At 41.2% G+C, this 23,660-nt stretch overlaps 1 protein-coding gene across 1 annotated transcript in view; it reads left to right on the top strand.

Moving 5' to 3' along the window:
* Positions 1-23,598, top strand: part of zcchc7 (zinc finger, CCHC domain containing 7) — a 53,111-nt gene extending 29,513 nt beyond the window's left edge. The window contains exons 4-10 of the mRNA XM_040146971.1: positions 2,246-2,295; positions 3,182-3,319; positions 3,430-3,600; positions 6,639-6,674; positions 20,770-20,865; positions 21,313-21,430; positions 22,060-23,598. Coding sequence (XP_040002905.1) covers positions 2,246-2,295; positions 3,182-3,319; positions 3,430-3,600; positions 6,639-6,674; positions 20,770-20,865; positions 21,313-21,430; positions 22,060-22,685 — 1,235 coding nt within the window. The 3' untranslated portion in view covers positions 22,686-23,598. The remainder of the gene's footprint in view (positions 1-2,245; positions 2,296-3,181; positions 3,320-3,429; positions 3,601-6,638; positions 6,675-20,769; positions 20,866-21,312; positions 21,431-22,059) is intronic.
* Positions 23,599-23,660: the final 62 nt, after the last annotated feature.

Genomic DNA, 23,660 nt, shown 5'->3' with positions numbered 1-23,660 from the left:
GACTGGGTGCTGGTTGTTGTGTAACACCAACTACGCGTGCACGGATGCGCACACACACGCACACACACATCACACAGAGGCCCCCCAGTCTGTTCACAGCAGCTGAGTGCTGCAGAGGTTTCCCGTTCACTTCTTCTCTATACAAAACTAAACAAAACTAACTACACTAGAATAACTCTAACTCTAGCGTGACAGTTAGAAACAACACCTCTTCTCTGAAAGCTAATCAGGATAAACTAGCCAAGCCATTTCAACAGCTGCATCAGATCACTCTCAAACACACTGACATAAGAGTTATAACCAGTTTGGACTTTCTTTCTCTTCTTCAAGCAAAAATGCCAAACATTTTCCTGCTCCAGCTCTGATGTGAGGATATCCTACTTTTCCCTGTCTCATATCGTTGTAAATTGAATATCTTTGGCTTTTTGTCTGTTGGTCAATCAAAAAAGTAATTGGCAGATTAATTGGTAATAAAAACAATTGTTAGGCACAGCCTTAAACTGAGGCAGGCCAAATAAATGCTTTTATTTTTTAGTGATACCCGCTTGTTGCCTCTTTAAAAATGCGTGATTGAAATTGCACTTTGTGAGTTTTCTGTGAATATTTATTTAAAAACCACTTTTATCTTGTAGCTGTTTGATTTCAGCTTACTCACTACACATTACACACGATTGCTTTCCGCTTGAATTTTGAAAAAATTTCACCACCCAGTCATTTTGAGAGCCAGAGGTTGATGTGACTGCTTCAAATTGAAATAAATCTTAAAGAAAAAAAAAACGCCTTAAAATAAAATTTGCATTATTAGTCCTACATAGTCTCAGTTTTAATGGACCAACTTCAAAACAAGTGCCACATGACTACATCTTCAAGTCAAGTCTTGGTGGACTGATTTCCAACTTGGACAGTGTGTAGATACGGATGTTACAGTCTAAAACCTTTGTAAGTGCTTAGTATAAATTCTGTTGTTTGTATCTCCAACATATATGTGTTTCAGGAACTGATAAAGACTCAGTTGCTTTAAGCTATCCACCATCTAAAGGACACTTAGAGGTTTTCATCTGAAAAAATAAAAACGAAAACTGAGAGAACCCCCAAATGATATTACAGGTAAAATTCACCTAAATTGGAGTCACAAGCTTGTCATGCGACAATGGCGCTGACTTGCTTGCATTTGTGCTTGTGTGTGTGTGTGTGTGTGTTTTTGGAGGTGAAGGTCATGGCAGAAAGAAGTCCCATCCAAACAGCAGCCATTTTAATTTGTTTGACAGGGAAGAGAGGTGATAACCTCCCTCTGCAGCCGCGCAACCCGGGAAGAGAGGGGGGTAAGAGAGGTAGAAAACAAGGAGAGAGGGAGAGAGAGAGAGTGAAAGCAAAGGAAGGAGGGCTGAGCAGAATAGCGATAAGGGGCTGGATAGAGAGAGTCAGAAAAAGGAAGAGAGAGAGAGGTGGAAAGGAGAGTGTAATATTTGATTATGGCTCAAGGCTGTATGTTTGTCCAAAGGCTAAAGACTGTCAACCAGCTAATCGCAGGGGTCGATGCGTGGGTGTGTCTGTATGTGTTTGTGAAAGCATGTGAGCCTGTGTGGGTCATTGCTATCAGTAAATAATTTATGCTGAGTACACGTGTCTGTGTGTTTCTGTGCATGTGTGTGTTTGTGTGTACGTTACAATTTCTGGATGTCAGTTACAGTTCTGTGGGCCTGAGGAGAATACAGTGGACTCCCTCAGGGTGCTGTTAGTGCCTCTCATACAGATGTGCTGGCCTGCCACTGTGTCAGTTTCAGTGTGTGTATGTGTGTGTTCTAGTCTTACAGGAAACTAAACTTACTCCTCAGGGTTTAGACTTCTTAATAGGGCTGGTTCTTATTGAATTCTGGTTTCAATTCTTACAATACAATACAAAAATAGATTTTAATTTAGGCTGCCATAAACAGACATTTGTCGTACTTAGCTTCACATTTGAGTATAGCTTGGGTCTCCATTCTTTGATGCATGTGTAACCGGTATGATAAAAGTGCAGTCCAAACTTTGCTTTTTCATGAATCGAGTCTTGTGAATTTAAATACAATTTCAATTCAGAAAAGGTTCTTGATACCTAACTCTAATCATCTATTTATTTAAAATCCTCCAATTTTGATTAATTTTTCATTTGTTTATGTTTATGCTGCATTGTTATATGTAGATGACAAAAATCCAATTTTTGGTATTTTTATTTCAAAATGCAATTTTTTTCCTGTCCTGCCAGATGCTGCAGAAGAAGAGGGCAGCTGGTTGGTTTCTGACAAGGACAAGGAGGTAGGTGGCAATTGTATAATATACAATAATTCTGACATTCTTCTGTCTTCCGAGGTCATTTTACAAAATAGTTTGTGTATGTAGTAAACTACATGTTATATAGACTGTAATAGAGTGATGTTGATTAAATGTCACTTACTTTCAGTTAGTCAGTTAGGCTACTGTCAGAATAACAGATTTATTTTACAATCTAGCTAGCATGTAGCTATTAGTCAGGTTTAAATTCACAGATTTAAATATAAAACATGAAATCAAAAGAGATTGGAGATGTAGCAAGTGCATAAAACTTTCGCAGAAATACAGCCAGGGTGAGCGGTTTTGCAAGCAAGCAAACATCAGATAGTTTCAGTTATACCAAATGGAGATGTCCTAATCTGCGCTGTGTGTCAGCAAACAGATTGAGCGACGGGTTGCTTCTCTGAAAAAACATCTCATACATTCCTCTCGCATCCCCTCATCTCGCTACATCGTTCGTAGTATATCTGGACAATTTTTCGCACTCTGTCTGCTGGGGGTTCGCTCGCTCACTGTATGTCAGGAAGAGTTGTAAAGGACAGTGATTTTCTGAAAAGTGGGGAGGAAGGAGAGATGTGTAAAGTCAAAAATGTATCATTTGTTTCTCAAAAACATATATTTACAATTCTCGAGTTAGTGCAAGAGTGCAAATGCTTGGTTGATTCCGACTCGTTCATTAAAGGAAAAGAGGATAAGAGGAATATTTTGCTGTCATTAGAGTGTATGCAGACTCTTCTCTCACGGCATAAACCTATTTTTGTCAATTTCAATGAGTTGGAATATAATATTTATGGACTTACATCCAGGTTAGTCCATTGAGCCTTACAACAACAACATGATGGTAATGATGAATTAACTCTCTGTGTTTCAGGCTCAGATCTATAACAAAGACAAGGGTGCCAGGATAGCGCTACAGCGGGTGTCAAACCGATACTATACCGACAAGAACGTCCACTGTAGAAACTGCAACAAGACCGGACATCTCTCCAAGAACTGCCCTGAGCCCAAAGTCAGTTCCATTCAGTGCACAGTAGCAAGTACAAATTATACACAATGATGAGCACATGTACGTAAAACTGCTAACTTGTATGTATATGTGTGTTTGTGGGTGTGTTGCAGAAGTTGTCGCCCTGCTTCTTATGTGGCACTCCAGGCCACCTAGTCAGTGAATGTCCCAATAAGCACTGCAACAACTGCGGTCTGCCTGGTCACCTGTACGAGTCCTGCAGCGAGAAGGCATACTGGCACAAACAGTGTCATCGCTGCAGCATGAAGGGACACTTCTTTGACGTGAGTATAGCATCCTGTTTTTATTAAGTTGAGGAGAAGGCTCTGCATATTTACACAAAAAGCCAAACTTGCCTTCATCGCAGCAAATGCACTACATGATCAAAGTACTGTATGTTGGCCCCAAAACAAATGTTTTGGACACCCGAACATTATACAATTATCTGGTTGTTGAACATCATATTGGGAAATCATGGAAACGAATATGCTGCTCTAACATCCTCCTTTTCTGGGAAGGCTCTCCACAAGCTTTTGGAACCTGGTTGCAGGGATTTTCTCCCATTCACTCACAATAACGTTAGTGAGGTCAGGGTCTGATTTGAAGCAGTAAGGCTCGGCTTTGTTGGGTTCGCAAAACGTCCCACAGGTGTTGAATGTGATTGAGGTCAGGGCTCTGTGCAAGCCAGTCACGATCTTCCACATCAAACTCAGAAAGCCATTCCTATATGGAGCTTGATTTTTCCATGGGGGCATTGTCATGCTGAGCCTGGAAAGGGTCTTTCCAAAATTTTTCCAGTAAGTTGGAAGTGCACTATTATGGTAAAATATCATCGTGTGCTGTAGCATTAAGATTTCCTTAATTTGAAACTAGGGAGCCAAGCTCAAACCACGTAGAACACCCCGATACCAAACTCTCAGTAATGCTGTGTGTGTCCACATACTTTTGGCCATATAATCCATTTGACACAGGAGAATCCAGCACCACATTATGGGACTATCTAGAACACACGTGGTATGTGGTGAAGGTACACATAGGTAATGTGGTTAGCCACATTGATTGAAATGCATAGGAAAACCTATAAATACAACTTATTATAGGACCTAAAGATAAATCAATATTAAAAGCAATTACACAATTAGATAATCAAGCTCTGACAACAAATATACAGTAGTAAATAAAAGGCAATTAAGTTTCGTAGGAACAACTTCAAGTTATTGCATGAGCCATCGCAACCATAAATAGTGTGTGTGCGTGTGCGTGTGTATGTGGGCTGCAGCCTGTAGTCAGAACAAAGAACAATTACCACCTAATGTAAACATGATGAAGCACCAAGCACATTTATAAAGCATGCACTGTAATTTTATTTCCTTTCCAGTACCCCTTCTTCCTCCCTGCAACCACCACCCCACCAGCCCACCCCACACGCGCACGCGCACACACAAACTCACACACACACACACACACTTTCTCTCTCAGTAGTAATGAGCGACCAGGGGTCAGCAAACGCTGCTGTTCACATTAATTGATACACTTCAGCAATTACAGCTTAGTTATGTCTCTGCCATGCTGCATATTCCAGCTGTGGGCTCGTGTATGTTTGTGTTTGTGTGTGTGTGTTGGCACTGAAGGGTGAATCTAATGACCATCAATGACAATTATCCCACCGCAGCGTTCATTACCTTGCCCATTTACACTAATGCCATAGAATGGAAAACCCTGTGTGTATGTAAGAGCCTGTCTGTATCTCTCCCACCTCGCTCTCTCTCTCTCTCTCTCTCTCTCTCTCTCTCTCTCTCTTTCATTCTCTCACCCTCTCTCTCTTGCTCTTTCTCCGTCAGTCATGTAGTGTGCTCTGTGTAATGGATGAGTAACCAGGTGAACACCAGAGGGAGAGGGGAGACCAGGACACACAGCCCATTTTTTCTCTTTCTCTCGCTCTCTCGCTCTCTCTCTCGCTCTCTCTCTCTCTCTATTTCTCTCCCACTTATTCTTTCTCATCTCTTCGTCCAGATCCTCATGTTCACTTCGTTCTTCCCTGCTCTTTTGCATATTGTTTTCAGCAGCAAACAAAGGTGGAAAGTTGTGTGTTATTGTAATTACCCTTTTCTGGGAACACATAACTTTTTTTTTTTCCCCTTACACTCACAAATTATACTGTATGTGTTCGTGTGTGTGTTTGAGTGAGAAAGAGAGTCAGTTCTCTGTCCCCTGGGCCTTTCTGTGTCTCTCATTAAAGACAGACGGTTGACGGAGCGCGAGTGTGTCGCTCGCCTCGCCTGTCGCCCTCGACAACAACACACTACCCCGGCGGTCTGGAGGGAGAGAGCAAACGGGAGGGTGTGGGTGGAGGGGGTTGTTGAAGAAAAGAAAGCTAGATGAGAGGTGGAGGAAGATACAGCTGTCGAAATTCATATTTGTCCATCTCCGTATTCAAATCTAAACAATGCAGATTAAACCAGTAAAATTGCCTACCGTTCTTTAGAGTCTGCCTTAAAGGCCAAGATTTGAACAAGCACTTTAGGCCAAAATAGTCAGTGAATTTGAATATCATGCAAATTTACAACTTTGGCATATGCAAGAGCAAACTAAATACATAGTCTTCTTCACAGAACAGGCTTAAGTCTTCCTCTCCTCCTCTCTCTTATTCTGTCTCTCTCACTCAGTAGGTGTGTAAGTAGATAAATCTTGTTGCCTGCGGCGACTGCGGCATTTTCAATTTCCCAGTGGGAAGTGGTGGCGGTTGGGAAAGGATGTCGGAACGCTTAAGGAACAGCATGGCGAAGCCCCGGAGATAATGCTTTAGCCACACCGGCACAAAACGACTGCCTGCCTTACTTACTGACTGTTTGAGTGACTGACTGCCGACACACACAGGGAGGGGAAATAGACTGTTACTGAGAAACCATAGTAATAAAGGTTCAGTGAGAGACCGAGGAAGAGGCTTGAAGAGTCAGGCAGACAAACAAATGAAACCATGACCTGCTTTTCAGTTTCTTTTTGGCCCTCTCTCTGTCCTCTCCTGTCTGTCTGTTAATCAGCATCTCTAACTAACTCACTGCTCATCTCCCCCCTTCTGTGATAAGAGTCCATTTTACCAGTATTGCCTAAATGTTTCTTCCTCACTGTGTCTTTATTATCCCAGTAAATAAATAAAGAGGCACAAAAATATGCTTCGGGTTTTGGTTCCCCTCTCTTTAATCTCCTTGATTCTTTTTATGTGCTGTGTAAAAGTGTGTATGTACACATGTGGTTCTGTTTTTGTTTTTTTCTTTCATGACCATGTCAACTATGTTTTTTTTTTTTTTTATATTTTCCTCAGGCTTGTCCAGAGATCTGGAGACAGTACCATATCACAGTGAGTATCTCCGCAAAACCACCACTGTCAGCAAACTCCAGTGCTTTTCACACTTTCACCTGAGCACTGCTTCACTTCTGTGTTTTCATCAGTGGGTTTGAGCAGGGCTTAATCAGTCTTTAGACACAGACGATTGCTAGATGGAGATGCTGTATATTAAGAATATGTCCTACAAAATTAAGATGCCAATAAAAGCTCCTTGCTTAAGTTGAACATGTGCATCAGTCTTACAGTGATACATTTGTCAGTACAGTCAAGGGGCGTTAAGTTTCCAAGTTTGCACAGGATGTTAAAAGTTTCTTCCGCACGCCGTGTTCACCAGGACCTTTTAGAAATGAAAGTCATTTTGATCCTTGGATTTTAATAGTTGGTAGTTTTTCTCACAAAAAGCAAAATCACTGAAGACTAATGATCAGGACAGTTAATAGTGTAACTTCCCATTTGTGAGAGAAATGTAATAGGTGGTAGAGAAAATTAAAAATGTCTATTAAAACAATATAGAGTAAATGTTGATGATGTTGGAGATTGGAGGTGTGTGTTAGCAAATCCTTTATACTACACACTGATTGTGTGGAAACTTTAATATGTAGATTTAGGATGTAAAGGGTTGGAGTGGGTGGAAATATTAAAAATGGAACCACCAGTCCTTACTCTATTACACTTACACCATGATTCTTTCCGGATTATTATTTCCAGACAAATCAGCAGACATGTTCTAAACAACATGGTAGACACATCTGACACACTGGCAAACACTAAGTATATCTTGACAAAATTCTTCCTGTGTTACAAATCATTACACCTCAGCTTTTATTTGAAAAGTCCTGTTACACGTACATGGCAAATGATGCACATAAATCTTACATACTGTGAAGTTTACCCTGATACAATGTTAAAAATAGAACTTGTTTTAAGTATGTAGGATCTACTCAGAGTTTGGACTAAACCTGTGTCAAATCTGGCAAAATCCCAGTGGATGTAGTAGTTGTCGGAGAGTCCCAATTAAAAAGCAGAGAAATGTGAAAGAAGAACGTGGTGGCAGTGGAGGGTATGACTAAGCCACCAGCACGCTCAAAGCGGCCCATTTACAGCCGGTGACACTTCATAAATCTTTTTCATGCAGAACATGCCTCATCAGAATAGAAATATTTTAAATCTTACTGTGCAAAATATGTCTTAACCAATAGTATATTCAACAGTATTAACTTATTAACTGAGTTGTTCTGGAAAATGACCTAGCAAGGGAGTGTTTTTAATTATTCACAAGGAGTTGTATTTTTTGTTCTTGGTAAGTGGATATTTATATTATTATATTATTATATATTTACATATTCTGAAAATAAAAGGGCTGGTTGTGAATGCTTTGCATTAGTGGGTGCAGGCTGCATTTATCTAACCAAACTCTAACCACCCAGGGTCCTGGGTGATGACCCTCACCTCACTCTTGTTTATGCTTCATGTAGCATCTTTCACTGTCTATCAAAATAATCTGAACACTGATTTGAGCAATGTGACAAGGCCTTTACAAAAAATTGTGGTTTAGCATATAGGTGTTCCAAAAAGCCACTGCAAAGAAATCATTTTTCCATGAGCACCGTGCAGGCAAAGGTGTCACACGATCACTCGAAATCAATAAGGCAGTTGTGATTGGTATTGACCTTGCCCTGTAGCAGATGAGTGAACCATGGCGGAAAAAAACATCTGAAAAGATTAAGGAAGTGCCGAGAGTGATGGGAACCTTTTTTTTTTTTTTTGGGCTTCATTTTCAACTTAAGTGCACATGTGGCATCTGTGTGTGTGTGTGTGTGTGTGTGTGTGTGTGTGTGTGTGTGTGTGTGTGTGTGTGTGTGTGTGTGTGTGTGTGTGTGTGTGTGTGTGTGTGTGTGTGTGTGTGTGGAAACAATGTGTCAAAGAGTAAAAAACTGTGTGACAGTCACATGGGCCATATGTCAGTGGGGAGGCGTTTGCTTGTGTGTGTGTGTGTGTGTGTGTGTGTGTGTGTGTGTGTGTGTGCGTGTGTGTGTGTGTTAATCCAAAATCTGAAAAGATAACTAGTTTTCTTGGCTCCTTACTTTGTGTGTGTGTGTGTGTGTGTGTGTGTGTGTGTGTGTGTGTGTGTGTGTGTGTGCATCTGAGCGAGGGGGTGATATAGACCTCAGCCTAAGAGAAAAGAGCAGCTTGTTTGTCAATTAAAAGACGTGATAAAGCATGAAATGGGCTGCCAACGCCACGCGGGACGAGGGAGTGAGAGAGAGGGAAGAAGAGTGTGTGTTTGCATATATCTTGGCATGCACTTTGTGTGTGTGTGTGTGTGTGTGTGTGTGTGTGTGTGTGTGTGTGTGTGTGTGTGTTGGGGGAGGTCTGTCACTCTCCTCTATGGAGATTAATTAGCAGGGGCTGTCTAATGAAAAGGCAGCATCGTTAGCGCTAGGGTAGCACGGCGGGAGAGACAGAGGGAGGAGGAGGAGGGAGTGGGACAGAGAAGTTCCAGGGGAGACGCTTGCAGAAAGGATGGGAGTTGAGTTTAATTGTTGCTCATGTGTTGGCGGGGGATGCTCTATGTTTCACTGTAGAGTTTCACTATGAACCAAAGAAAGGAGGAGAAGACCCTCATGAAAGAATAGCCGAAAAATTCTTTGGTCGCCTCGTAGGATGATGAAACCTCCATTTTTATGTGTGTTTCCATGTGCGTGTTTGTGTGTGATGGTGTGCTTTAACGGGTGGAGGATTGTGACCCAGGTCTAATTGAAGTATTTAAGCTATTTAAGCACTGGGAACAGAAGGTCGTTACAGATCCAAACTGGCAAGGGGGTTAGGGGCCCGCACAGAAACAGATACACACACACACACACACACACACACACACTTCCACACATGCATACACAGGGCTCCTTCTGTTTAAGACAGCCTCATTTTATTCATGATGCTGTTTATGACCCTGAACTCCCCAATGTGAGAAGATGGGTGTCCGTGTTTTTGTGTTTGTGTGCGTTTTTGTTTGTTTGTGTGTGTGTGTGTGTATGTATCCGTGTGTGTGTGTGTGTGTGTGTGTGTGTGTGTGTGTGTGTGTGTGTGTGTGTGTGTGTGTGTGTGTGTGTGTGTGTGTGTGTGTGTGTGTGTGTGTGTGTGTGTGTGTGTGTCTGTGTGCGTGCGCGCCCGCTTTGGGAGATGTGACTCTGTCACCTTCCGCTGGGCTCAGCCAGGTGTGAAAAGGCATTCTGTCAGACCTCCCTGCTACTGGGCCCATTTATCCTTGGTTCGTGTGCGTGCGTGCGTGCGTGCGTGTGTGTGTGTGTGTGTGTGTGTGTGTGTGCTGGGTCCGTTTATCTTCAGTGAGTGTATGCGTTGTCTGTCTGCACCTGGCCCTCAACTAACAAACTCCTCCAAACCACACAGTATAGACCACAAAGCCCTGGAGTATTTACTGAGAAAGTAAGATACTGACACACATGTACACACACAAATACACACACACTTCTACAAATATATGGAGCAGTAAATGGAGTAAAAGCTATCCACAACATTTTCATCTTGTCTGTGTCATGTGGGTCTGAAAACATTTTTACACATTTTTAAACAGTCATATTTATTTATTAGCATTTTCCTCTTCAACAACTATTTATATGTCTCTCTTTCTCTTTCACTCCCCCCCCCCCCCCCACACACACACACACACACACACCCACAGACACCCGGGTTTTACTTCTTTCTTTTGCATACAGTTTTACAGCATGAGGTTACTCCTTTTCTTGCGGACCCCATGTGCTTACCTCCTTCCATCTTGCTGTCAGTAAATACAAAACATCATTGGACAAATCCCCAATATACCAGTATCATCACTGTTATGTTTAATACATTCTAGCTGTTTTTTGAGATTAAACTGTCCTTTAATTATTTGACGTGCACATTTCTACAAGCCGACATCATCATCATCTGTGTTTCCTTCATTTCCCAGAATGCCTTTTCAACAAGCCCCAAAAGAACAGGTGTGAACTTCTTAGTTTCAGTCAAAGATGGGTGTGTGGTTGTGTTAGTTTTGTTATCAGGGCATGACCATGATCCCACCTGCACATTTCCTGTGGCTGCATTGCATTATTACACTTCGGCTTTGAATTTGTGCTGATGGTCGAGTGTCAGTGCAAAATGGTGAGTGCAGGCAGAGGCCTTTGCTCTTTTGCTGTGAGTTAGGGACACCAAAAGTCTGATGTGCACTGTGGACGCTTTTGAACAACCGGAAAGGTCCTTAAATTCTATTGGTGCTGCACTAGAGTGATGTCATGTTGTGTCTGTTTAGCCAATCAACCATTAGAATACAACACAAATTCAAAAAAAATGGACCCAGAAATGTAGCGTGGATCTGAAACTAATAATTATTTTCATTGTTGATATATCTGGCAGTATTTTATTTATTTATTTATTTTTTACATTAATCAATTAATCCTTTTGCCTTTGAAATTTAAGAATTAGTGAAAAATGCATCACAATCCAACACAAGTTCCAAATGTCAAATTGGATTCAACTTGTTTGTGTTGATATGATTAAAGATTTCCGGTTTATAATGATATGAAAAGAGAAAAGCTGCCAACTCTCAGATTTGAGCAGTGGAACAAGTGAATTATTGGCATTTGCTCTTTAGAAATTGGATTAAATTATTAATTAATTATCCAAATCGCTGATTCCTTTTCTGTCAACAAATAGTTTTTTCAGTACACCATACATTGAGTTCAAACTCACAAGTATTGGGGTTTTTTTGGCAGAAATTGTTCAATGAAGGATGGAAAGGCAAAAAGAACCATATTATCATCATCAACAGCCATATCCACAGGGAACGATGAAGAAAAAAGGGAGAAAAAAGATGAGGTTTGATGAGGGGGGGGGGGTAAGGAGGAAGACATGATGGGGAAATGGATGGATGGAGAATGAGCAGGTTTAGTGACCTGCAGTCTGTACGCAGGTTGCATTAATGCATGTAAAGATCGTGCATAAATGTGCATGCATGCAACACACACACAAGTCACTGTGACTTTTTCCTCCTGTTAGTGTTGTCAGTACCATACTGTGCTCGGTTAAGACCAGAGCGCCACCCTCTGGCTGCTGCAGGAAGAGAAAACTTACTCCCTTTGACAAATTAGGATATTTCAAGTGAGAATTTTCCTCCTTTTTAATTTTTGAGACTCTGAATGTAGATGAAAGCGTCCACGTATCTTTTTATCGGCAGTGTTTGATGTTTTGGAACGAGGAGGAGCCACGTGACATTAGATTCAACATGACTCAACTACACAGCAGAAATTTACTCTGAATGAAGAAGAGATAGACAGAGGAAGGTACAGAAAGCTGGAGAGGCTGTGAGGGAGGGCAAGCGATTCGGAAGGATGGGGGGGTAGGAGAGAGAGAAATGAGCAGGGGGGAGTGTGTTAAATGGAGTGAAAGAGACAGGAGAGAGCAAGCAGAGAGTGAATCTGAGCGCAGAGCAGCTGATTGGTACAGGTATATCGGTGTATGAGCATTGATTGGCCTCTCTTTAGATAGTAGTGGTGACACCTGTACGTGTGTGTTTATTGATCTGTACCCCTGCCCACGGTGGGGGGTGTGTGTGTGTGTATGTGCGTTTGTGTATCGAGCGGATTTTCTCCTCATGGTGGTATCAGTGTGCGTGTATCGATCTTTTCCCCAGGGACAGGTATGTGTGTGTCAGTGTGTCTCGGGGTGCCTGAAGAAAAAGAGCCTGTGACCTTTTTGTTCGACACGGAAATGAAGTCATTTTAACTCCTCTCCTTAAACTCCATTTGGTATCCCTCTTTCTCACCTGACTGCCTGTCTTTCCCCTTTCCATTTAGTATGTTGTACCTTTTTATACCTTTTTGTCTCACCGCCTTTCTCCAGATGGTTCTTTGCTGTATGCTCAATTCACACATGCCTTTGTTAGCCCAAGGTTAGGACGTTTTGCCCCTTAAAATCCTCTTCTTTTCAGAAAAGAAAATACATTTACATTTCTTTTGGGGAAAAAAAAGTATTTTTGAGAAAGTAAGCCCTGAGTTTGTCCATGTCAAATTAAAGCACAAATTATGCATAATGTGCTCACAGTATTAAAATATTAAGTCTGTATAATTCAACATTCCCCATTTCTTTTTCCTCCACTTTTGTTGGTTGAACAAAATAATGTTTCATGGATATGACACTTGCAAATAGTCATAGTCAAGTATCCTAGCTCAGATTAGGCACTAAGAGCCTAAATCCTTTGCAATGTCACTGTTATGTCCAGCCTTAAGATACCCATCAGGAGGTGTAAAATTTACCGTCCTCAGGTAATGAAACTTGAAACAAGGTCCTTTGTTTCATATTACATTTTATTTTTTAATTTCCTGTTTAAGGAACAAATGTTCACCTAGCACGTAGCTGCAGGAGATGTCACTGTTGTGTTCAAGCTGTTTTCATGAAATTGTTCTTTATTGTTCTGTAGAGGTGGAATTTAACTTCTTTCATTCATTACATTAACATTCATTACATTATGGATACATTATGGATGTTCAGAGTGAATGTAGTATTAGCATGTTTACATGTATGTGTTCATATATGTACTTGACCCAATAGTGGAAATACAAAAACATGGTGTCTATAGTGCATTGCTGTAATTTTACAGATTTTAATTCAATTTTTAATTTTAACATTTTTGGAAGATATTGTAATCGCACTTTATATTTGAAAATTATGTATTTTAATCATATTTTCTACAAATGAAGTTTAGAAACTGGTTTGTGTATTTCTTCAATAACATAGAGCAATTGGATTTATTTTTGCTCCTGTACAAATCTTGAAGGAGACATGATGTCAGTCGTGTATCCAGTTTAACTGTTTAACTAGGAACGACTTCTGTGAATGTGTCTGGTACATTGTGTTCCTGGTTCATTGTTTGCCCTGCTGACTTATTATGGTTCTTGGTGAATTGCAGCACAAGACCAGCTCCAAACAAGCAGCTTGAGAACATTTCTCTTGTCATAGAACTGGTTTCTTTCAAACAAAAAAATGACCAGTACATTAAGCTGAAGCGGAAAATGTTTGTCCTTCCCAGTGCCCCAATCAGGTGACAAAGCACAAGGCATGACAATTCTCTGGATAAGAAAAAAAGTTTTTTTTTTCTCTCTACAGACTTATATCACAAAGAATTAGTGTTTGTTTACATGTGTTTTCCCGTGTTAGTTAATACTTATGAGAGAGTGCATCTTTCCTCCTACATCACCCAGACTCACTTCAGCAGCTGGCATAGGCCTTGGCTGAAGTTGTTGTGGGACCTTTCCGGCATGTTGTGTGGAGTCAGAGCCCCCCTCAGTGATCGAACAGGGAACTGCACTCTAATCCAGCACCCGATGAAGGGAAGTTCTTAGTGGAAGTTTGATATGTATACACGTTGTATTGTACATCTATGGGATGTTATCGTTGCTTTTTGAGCTCCAGCAGTTTCACGGACACACTATCTTTGCAGAGTTAATGTTGATCCCTCCAACCATTTTCAGAATAACACCTGGAGTATAATTTATCTGGTGTCAGGTTACGGATTAAAGTGGCCGTAGCTTTTGAATTTAAATTGCTAATTTTACAAATCCCATTATTGGGTATTTGTATTGACAATATACATAAATAGTACACACACCAAAAACATAAAAAGCAAAACAAAAACCAGCCAAAAAAAAGAACAAAATAATAAGTCTCTATATTGAGAAACACTCTTACACGAGTAAAAGTTTATTTACATCTCCGCTCTTCAATCGTAACAGTTAAACCTCTCAAATAATTCATATAATAATGAGCCATAATGGCTTTAACTCTTCCGTTCTTTCTGCCGAACTTGAAATGACAAGTTTAAGTTTTATTCCAACTCTTGTTCTGTCCTTCCTTCTGTGTGGCCGACCTCTTTTTGTCATTCCTCTGTAAAAATCCTTTAAATCCACATCCATTCAGCGAGTTGTTTTTGCTGTCTCATCATTGTACAGTACAGACTTTTCCAGTCTTCTCACCTCTGCCGTGTCAAAAGGCACTCAACTCTTTATTCTACCTCAGACTGATGCACCAACGGCAGAGGGGATAGGAGAAGGTACATTTGTAACAGAAAATTTACCTTTTTTACATTTATAAAAAATGAAAATGTGTATTTTGTCTCTTCACTCTAGTTTTATTACCAGCTAAAAGGCATCACGGCAAAGAAAGGAAATTCCGTTTTGTTAGTACAGTTCATGAAGGAGGAAAGCAGTGCAGAAAATTACAGTTAATGATAGTTAACTGGAAGATATTAATTTCCACAGTATCTTTCTTACTCTCAGTCTTATACGCAGCTCAGAAACACTCAGTTTAGTTCATTCTTTAATGTCCAACATGGCAAATCTGTCTTGAAGTATGATAAAAATAGACACATAAAAACAGATTCAGAACAAAATAAAGAACAGAAGAGAATGAACAAATTACAAGTAAGAACTGACAAATTAGTTTCAATAACTGACTACTAATCAATTGTTTGATCTGGTATTAGCTTCTTAAATGTGATTATTTTCTACTTTTCTCTGTTTTTTTTTATATCATTTTAAATTGCAATATTTTGGGCTTTCGGACTGTTCATTGGATCACACAGTCAATCTGATGATGTTACTGGGAAATTGTGATGGACATTTTTCACAGATTCCTGACATTTAATAGACCAAACTATTCATCAATAAATCGAGGAAATAATCTGCAGATTAATCACTAATGAAAATATTTTAGTTGCAGCCCTATAAGAATTTTTTGTGTAGTAAAAATGTAACAAACTGTATCAATAATAACAAAAACAAGAGTATTTAAGAAAAATAAAAACATAAAAAATTTCGACAGATCCTCATCAAACCTTGCGTATAGTTGACTGTCATAACTCAGGAGGACAGGGACACTGCCCTCGGGAACCATAGGAATGTACAGACAAATACACACACACACACCGACATAGTCACACACTCACTCACACGCACACGTGCAGTGTTATCAGAGGTCTTGCAGGCTTTGCAGGTCTTTGTGCCTTTCCGCTTAGCTGGATGGTGTCGATTTTGGTGTGTGGGTGTGTGGAAGTGTGTGTTTCTGTCTGCCTGTGTGTGATTGGTTGGCTGAGATGTAAAATCAGGGTTTAACATCCTGACCAGGGCATAAGAGACTCAGTCCATCTGTATATAGTAAGTCTAAATCCCTGTCTCTTATGTCCAAATGTGTTGGCTCTGTCTAATTGCTGGGAATAAAGTGGGTAATATCTTTCCTGTAAAACATGGCCTTGCTCTGGCCACACTAGAAGGAAGCCTCTGAACTCAGCAGCAAATGCTAAGAATAGAAATTGAATAACTTAGACCTAGATTTGAATAGATTAGCTTGTATCCTCTGTTCCGCCTTCCACGGTGTGACCAGATTACCTCAAGTCACTGCCCCAAATGGGGGGTTTTCTCCAGTGGTGGCAACCCACCGCCTTTCACCCCTGCATCACATTATCATTACATTCCAGGAGCATTTTCTCTCTCTAAAGAAAATCAGGACTCCTACTGATTGTCTTCAGACTGATTGACTGACTGACAGGAAGAGATAGGAAGAGCCTCTGGGAATTAGACTGTGTTTGAGTGTGAGTCCTCGCAGGCGCGGGGTTAGGGCTTCGGTCTCAGTCTTTGTGAACTGGCAGACACAAAGGGGGGCTGGAATCACATCTGGTTATTTAGAGGAACCCCCCCCCAACTTCCCTAACGGCACACATGCACACCTCCACCTTAAACGGCCTCTGAAGCATGATTGATTTTCTGGTTCCTGTTCATGAGTGAGAGTAAACACTATAATTAATTTCTTCACAATTTTGGAAATAGCACAGTTCAAATTCCCACATGAAAATAAGAGGATTAATGGTTAGGTCTGCTGCTCCTTTTTCCCATTCTGTTTGAGTGGATGTTCACCTTATAGCCATTTCATCTCTTCAATTCACAACTGTCTAATTAACCCGCCATGTTACCCTAATATGTACATACTGGCATGTTGCACGCTCACACACCACAAAGGTCTGTTGGTTTTGGTATGAGCCCAGTAGTCTTGTGTTGTGTGCGAGGCTGTTTCCTATGATAAAGCATGCAGAGTTGGTCCCGAGTGAGTCCGGTAACATATGCAAACCTCTCCCCATTGCTGCAATAACATATGCAAAACGGCCCCCACACTCCCCCCACCCCTTACTGTTCAGACCCCCCCCCCCCCCAGACCCACACACACACACACACACTCTCACACATACATACATACATACATACATACACACACACACACACACACACACACACACACACACACACACGGTTATCAAACACAATCCAAGAAGCAAACAGGCTTGTGTGTGTGTGTGTGTGTGTGTGTGTGTGTGTGTGTGTGTGTGTGTGTGTGTGTGTGTGTGTGTGTGTGTGTGTGTGTGTGTGTGTGTGTTCCTTCAGATTGTAGTCAGTAACAGTCTGAGCTTTGTGTTGGCCAAAGGATTATCACGGCTTTGCCACCACCAGCTAAGGCAAGGAGCAGAGGAGAGCAAGGCTTAGAGAGACACAGTGTATGTGTTGGGACAACTGTGGGAAAACACAGTTGTGTGTGTGTGTGTATGTGTGTTTGTGTGTGTGTGAGAGAGGGAGACAGAGTGTGTTCATGTGTCCGTGTGTGTATGCATGAGAGGCCACGGATGGCTGGTTGTCTGTGTCCACACAGCAAAGCCCTTAGGACCTTCTCAAACACCCTCCTATACACACGCACACTCACACACACATCCTAAATCATCAGTCCTCTCCCCAGCTTCAGTCCTTTTTTTGTCTGGCTGGCAAAGTGTCTGTGAACAGTTTCAGAAGCTCTTCATGTCATATCAGCAGGTAGTAGATCAGACTCGGATATCTCCTGCTGTCTCTGCACTCACAGGACAGCTAGTTAAACACAGAAAGATGTTTTTAATGCAGCCTCCCACGCTGTGAAGTGTCTGTCAAGCAAGTTTATGAATGAGCAGGTTAGGGCCTTTAGGGAAAGTTGGTAAAGTGTAGCTTTACTATTTTTATTAGATTAGATAAGATTTGATTTCTGTCATGAACAACATACCCGTACACTTATCCGAAAATTCACAAAACAAGACAGAAGAAGAAGAAGAAAAAGAAAAAAAATCCAATATGGCATGTTGACATGCAAAGACAAACTATAAAAAGAAATAAAATAAAATGAACAATAAGATGCATGTAACAGGGACAGTGTTAGGCATAAAACTGAAGCATGACACAGGATTAAATCATTAAAAGTTTATAAAAGTTTTTTTTTTCCCCATAGTGGTTCTGCCCTGCCCCGTACATAGTGGTTTTAATAGGCGTTCACTCTGGGGCCAGAATGAAAATTGTAAAAACCCCCACAAGTCCAAATGCTAAGCAATTCAACACAACTTAATTGCCAACCATAATGGAAACAGTCTTTGACTTCACCTCAGCAGGAATGAATCATTACTCAGACATGAGATGCTACAGACAACAACAGCAAATAAAACAGCTGAAGCATTACTGCTAACCCAACCAATGGGTGCCCTGTAGCCATAGTATAGGTCAGTGGTTTCCAACCTGAGGGTCAGGACCCACACAAGAAGTCGCAAGATAAATCTGAGGGGTTAGGAGGTGGTTAACAGGGTGGGAGCCAGAAAAAACATATTTCTGCTTCACAGAATGTTTTCAGACATTTGTATAGTTTGCCTTTTTTCTAGCAAATTACTACATAATTTTATGGCTTCAGGCCTCTAAAAATAAAACGAAAAAAAAAAAATACTCATTGGCTGATCTTTTTACAGCCAGTAGGCATTAGCAATTGGAAACGAGGGGTCACGTACAGACATAGGTTTGTCAGTCATCACAACGACAGACTTACAATGTTAAGTTTTAAAGCCTCTTATTTTTAAAATTTCATTCGATGAATTTTCAGTCTGGAAAACATCCACTGAGATTCAGCTGGAAGCAGAAGCATTCAGTAGGCTGTTAAGATGATGATGTGACTCGCTGCCTTTGAAAGCCCCCTAATGGTGTCAACAACTATTCAAATCAAGTGATGTAGATATACAGTAAAGTAATGCATGACTTTGCAAAGGCAGAGCCTGCTTCTCTTCTTGAATTCAATCAGAAACTGATTTTGGTGGATATTTTAGGATATGTGACCTTTTCAGAACAATTGCCGTGTTTATCCCATTGGAAAATCAGAGTTAGTCAGGTGTATAGATCCAGGTTGATGCCTGACCCAAACAAATGTTTGTTGAGCCTCGAACCACCATCATATGAATGAACCATTAGTAGGGAGTTGGATTTGCCATTTTCCCCTCCATTCAGAAAACCACAATCACAAAATGCTTCATGCTTTTACAAAGATGCAAAGATGCAAATTTGATGCTGAATCGATGCTCAACTCGCAAAATCCACGCCCAAAAAGTATGCCTCTATTCTGTTGACTTTCACTGCACAGCCAGGGTTTCTAGGAGTCCTCTCCAAATCCCTGAGAAAGAGAGAAAGAAAGAGACCCCAAACTGATTTGATCCCTCAGGCCCTCACCCTGTTAGCTATTTAGATGCCCCTGATAGGAGGCGCTGGATGAAAACAGAGAGCGGGAATGAGAGAGGGATGAAGGTTCATCCAGTTAATTAATATTGTATGAGGCAGACAACTCCTCACATACACACGCATACATGCACACATTCACTCCAGGTTTTCAGACAACTATCACAGGTTGATGGGAGAATAGGAGGGGATTTCATTTCTTCTCTCTCTCTCTCTCTCTCTCTCTCTCTCTCTCTCCCCCCCCCTCATTCATTCTGTCTATGTGCTGGATCAGAGAATGTGCAGATAACACAAGCCCAAGGTCAGGGAGGGAGAGACAGAGGGAGACCTACATCCAATTTACATGAGAGATGAATGGGAAGAGGGGCAGGAAGGGTGGAGGTCGGGGGGCTTGAAACGGGGACTGTGATCTCCTTAGGGTGTACATGTGTGTGTGTTTGTGCTTGAGTGTGTGTGTGTTACTGTGTGTGTGTGTGTGTGTGTGTGTGTGTGTGTGTGTGTGTGTGTGTGTGTGTGTGTGTGCTGCATGTGTGCCTGGTATGCTGATGCCTGTGTGTATGTGTGCCTAGTGATCTCCTGGCTGTGATCTCCTGGATGGCCTGATGGAGCGGGGCCTTAGCATTCATCCTTTCTGCTGACTACCTTACTCAGCAATAAGCTTTCTGGCTGAAAAAAGCGGAAAGAGAGTAGGGAGAGAGAGAGGGAGGAGAGAAGAGTGGGAGTAGAGTAGTAGGGAAGGATGAGGAAGGGAGAGGAGAAGAAAAGGGGGGGAAGTTAGCTAAGCTATGTTTAAGAAATGACATGGGGCACAAATCATTTGTAATCTTGGAATCAGGGCTGAGAGAGGAAGGAGGGGGCACCTTAGATGAGTGTTAAGGTGCGTGCAGCTGTGTGTGTGTGTGTGTGTGTGTGTGTGTGTGTGTGTGTGTGTGTGTGTGTGTGTGTGTGTGTGTGTGTGTGTGTGTGTGTGTGTGTGTTAGAGAATGGCATGGTGTGTGTTTGACAGAAGTAAATGCATTGTGCCTGTGTCTCCTCTCTCCCCCTTTCTCTCTCTCTCTCTCTCTTTCTCTCCCTCTCTTTATCAGTGTATATTTGCTGTGGGCACTGGAGCATGGAGGCTTTCAGAACACTGGCCCATAGGGGACAGGACCCTCCGTCCAACACACACACAGAAACACACACACACACACACACACACACACACACACACACACACACACAGAAGGTTACTTATCATACAGGGTCATTACAGGCCTCTAACTATAGCCCCGGTAATCACAGGTTTATATCAGCACCCATATTCACTGTACAATACACAGCAGCCCGTATCAATAGAGAGCATGGGAATGATGGCAGAGAAGAGGGAAAATGAAAGACAAATGGAAGGTTAAACCACTGTTATTTTGTATTCATCATGTTCACAGGGATAAAAAGATTTTGAATTTATATAAAAAGTATTGGATTTGTAGTAACGAGCTTTTTAAATATTCTTATTCTGTATTTAGACTAAGAGAGGTCCTCCTGTAAAGCAGCAGGGAGAGGACAACGGTCGATCTCCTGCCTACTGCTACAACTGCTCCAGGAAAGGACACTTTGGCCATGTGAGTAGCAAACTATAGTTTTTATGTAACGGCTTGCCATTTTGCATACTTCTTTCTGGCCTGTAGACCAAAAGGAAACCCAGAATGATGGCAGAAAATGTGAGCAGGAACTGTTCAAAGTATAAAATTGATTTAAAAGTTTCTTTACTCCTGTACAAAATAAAACATTTCTTTAAGATGCTGGTAGAGCGCAGGACAAATCACTGTTGAAAAAGTTCCATTCTCACCACTATTCATTCATTTAATAACCAACTTTTTGTAGAAAATGGTGAAATTTTTTTTTTCTTTTTTTTTTTTCTTTTCTTTTCATCACATGCTGTCTTTGTCCTCATCCTCTGTGTATTTCTGTCCACATTTTTATCACGTGATGCCACGCATCACTGATAATTATAATTTTTTTCGTCTTCTTTTTATGTGATCTGTGCATTTGTGTGCGTTTTCCCTCAGGTGTGTACACGGCAGAGGATGTTCAGCGGGGTGTATGCCAGCATCCCATTCATCAACCACTACGACACTGTGGAGGACATTAACCGCAGACAACACAGGATAAAGCTGAAGGTTAAAGGTAAGTCACGGACACAAACATCTGTTCTGCTTTGGCCTTCGAGCAAATCTAAAAAACTGCCGTGTTTATATTAGGGGTGTAATTGTGCACAAAATTAAAAGTTTGATAGAGTGTGTGCGTTGGTTTAGGAGTCATGGTTTGTTATGTTTTCAATGCAGTGGAAAAATTACATTTTATTTTAAAGTGATTGCCCTCAAACACTTGCATATAGTCACTAAAGTAATCTAAAAGAAAAAAACAAAAGCAAGATGCAATATGTCACTATTGCTCTAATTCAGTAAAAAATAGCAGAGCTCAGGCACTTTGAGCGAATGCTTAATGGAATAGTTCGACATTTTGGGAAATATGCCTATTCGCTTTCTTGCTGAAGGTTACAGGAGAAGACTGATAACACCTCTCACACAGACATGAGAGCGGTATCAATCTTCTCATCTAACACTCAAAGTGAAAAGCATCCTGTTTTCAACATGACTAAGTATGGTTAACAATCTCACTGATTTTGAGTTCAGTGAGTTTTTGTCTGATCTCACTTGGGCTCATGTTGCCCATCGTGCTGTGACAACATCCCTGCACGAGGAGAAAAAAGATAAAATAAGTCATTAAATCTTTTTTGCTTCTGCTTCCCCCAGACCTGAAGAAAAATGGCTATGTCCCCACCACCTCTCAGACCCCTGTCACTCCAGGACCGCCGAAGAAGAAACAGAAAATCAGCCATCACAAAAGCTACCACCAGCCTAACCACACACCTCACCAAACCCCTAACAACCACAAACCCAGTCCCAGCCATATCTTTTTTAGAGACAGTGACTTTAGGGACACAACACCCAAAACCAATAAGTTCGGCAAGTACAAACAGCAGGAAAGCACTGGTAATGTGAAACCGTGGAAAGCCAAGAGACCAGTGCCCACCTCAAGAGACCCTCTCCCACCAACTAAACTCATTTTGGATGAAGCAGATGACTTTCCCAGAGGAGGAGGCAAAGGAGATAACATGGAGAAGAAGAAGATGAAGAGGAAAAGGATGAAGAAAACAAAGGAAGTAGCACCAGAGGGACACAGAAACAGCAGACCAGACCACCTCTTTTGGACTGTGACTGGTGCGATGCAGGGGTCAGAGTCAAAGCAAGAGAACCGAGAGAAGAGGAAGAAGAGGAGAAATCGAGTCCGGAGGATTGCTGACAAAAAATCCGCTGCACCGATGTACCCAACGGATGAGAACCTGTTTATCATCAAACAGCGTAAACGCAACAGATAGCATCAGTATGTGTGAGGTGTGGGTGTCAGAGGCTGTCAGTGCTGTGATCTTTACGACCGGTAGTTATGGGTTCGTGACGTTTAGAGACATGACTCAGGTCTCACTGCAAAAGTCTTCTGCTTTGGGGGTTCATAGGCCTTTTTTTTTTTTTAAAGAAAGACATTTTGACATGTCATGGCAGGAAAAGCACGGATTCAAATAATAAAATTAATTATGACTGAATTCAGTTTAGGAGCTTCATTTTCAGGGTCCTGGTATTGTGCATGTTGTCTCACTGTCACATTGTCATGGCTTAGTGGGACACTTGAATAGAATGGAGACATCATTAAAGGACAGGTCCACAGTTTTTCAAATCTGCCTTAAAACAATAGCTATGTGTCCATATGAACGTTGAAACATTGTTTATGCACTTTCAATGTAAGGGATGGGGGACAAAATTCACAGTCCTCATTTCGTGCAGAGATGTATTCCTAAGTTTATCTGAACATAATATGAGGCTTCAGGAGTTTGAGATAGACAAATTGAGTGGATTTCTTTCAAAGTTAGACTCAGCTGAACAGGGAAACACTGGCCAGGGAAACAAAAGGAGGGAACTTTGTACTATAATGGCAGTAACTTTGGAAGATACCGTATCTACTTGGTTTGTCTAACTCAAACTGTTGAAGCCTCATATTAGTTTTAGATAAACTTCTGAATTCATTTTTGCACAAAATAAGGACTGCAGATTTTATTCCCCATCACTTACATTGGAAGCACTTGAGGCAGGGATCATTTTAACAAAGCAAGCAAATGTTGTTCCTATGTTTACATACGCACCTGAGTACTGCTATAAGTCAGCCTTTAAAAATACTGAACCTACCCTTAATTTTATCAGATATATAATATCTGTGCTTTTCCTACTATGACAATATGTCAATATGTCAATATTTGAGCTGTGAAAACGGCCTGTTGGGTTTGATCCTGTGCTCTGAGCTG

Source organism: Xiphias gladius, chromosome 15, assembly GCF_016859285.1.
Source record: "Xiphias gladius isolate SHS-SW01 ecotype Sanya breed wild chromosome 15, ASM1685928v1, whole genome shotgun sequence".
NCBI classification, from domain to species: Eukaryota; Metazoa; Chordata; class Actinopteri; order Istiophoriformes; family Xiphiidae; genus Xiphias; species Xiphias gladius.
Note: the sequence above shows the minus strand (reverse complement) of the source record. Positions and strands in the feature narration are given on the sequence as shown.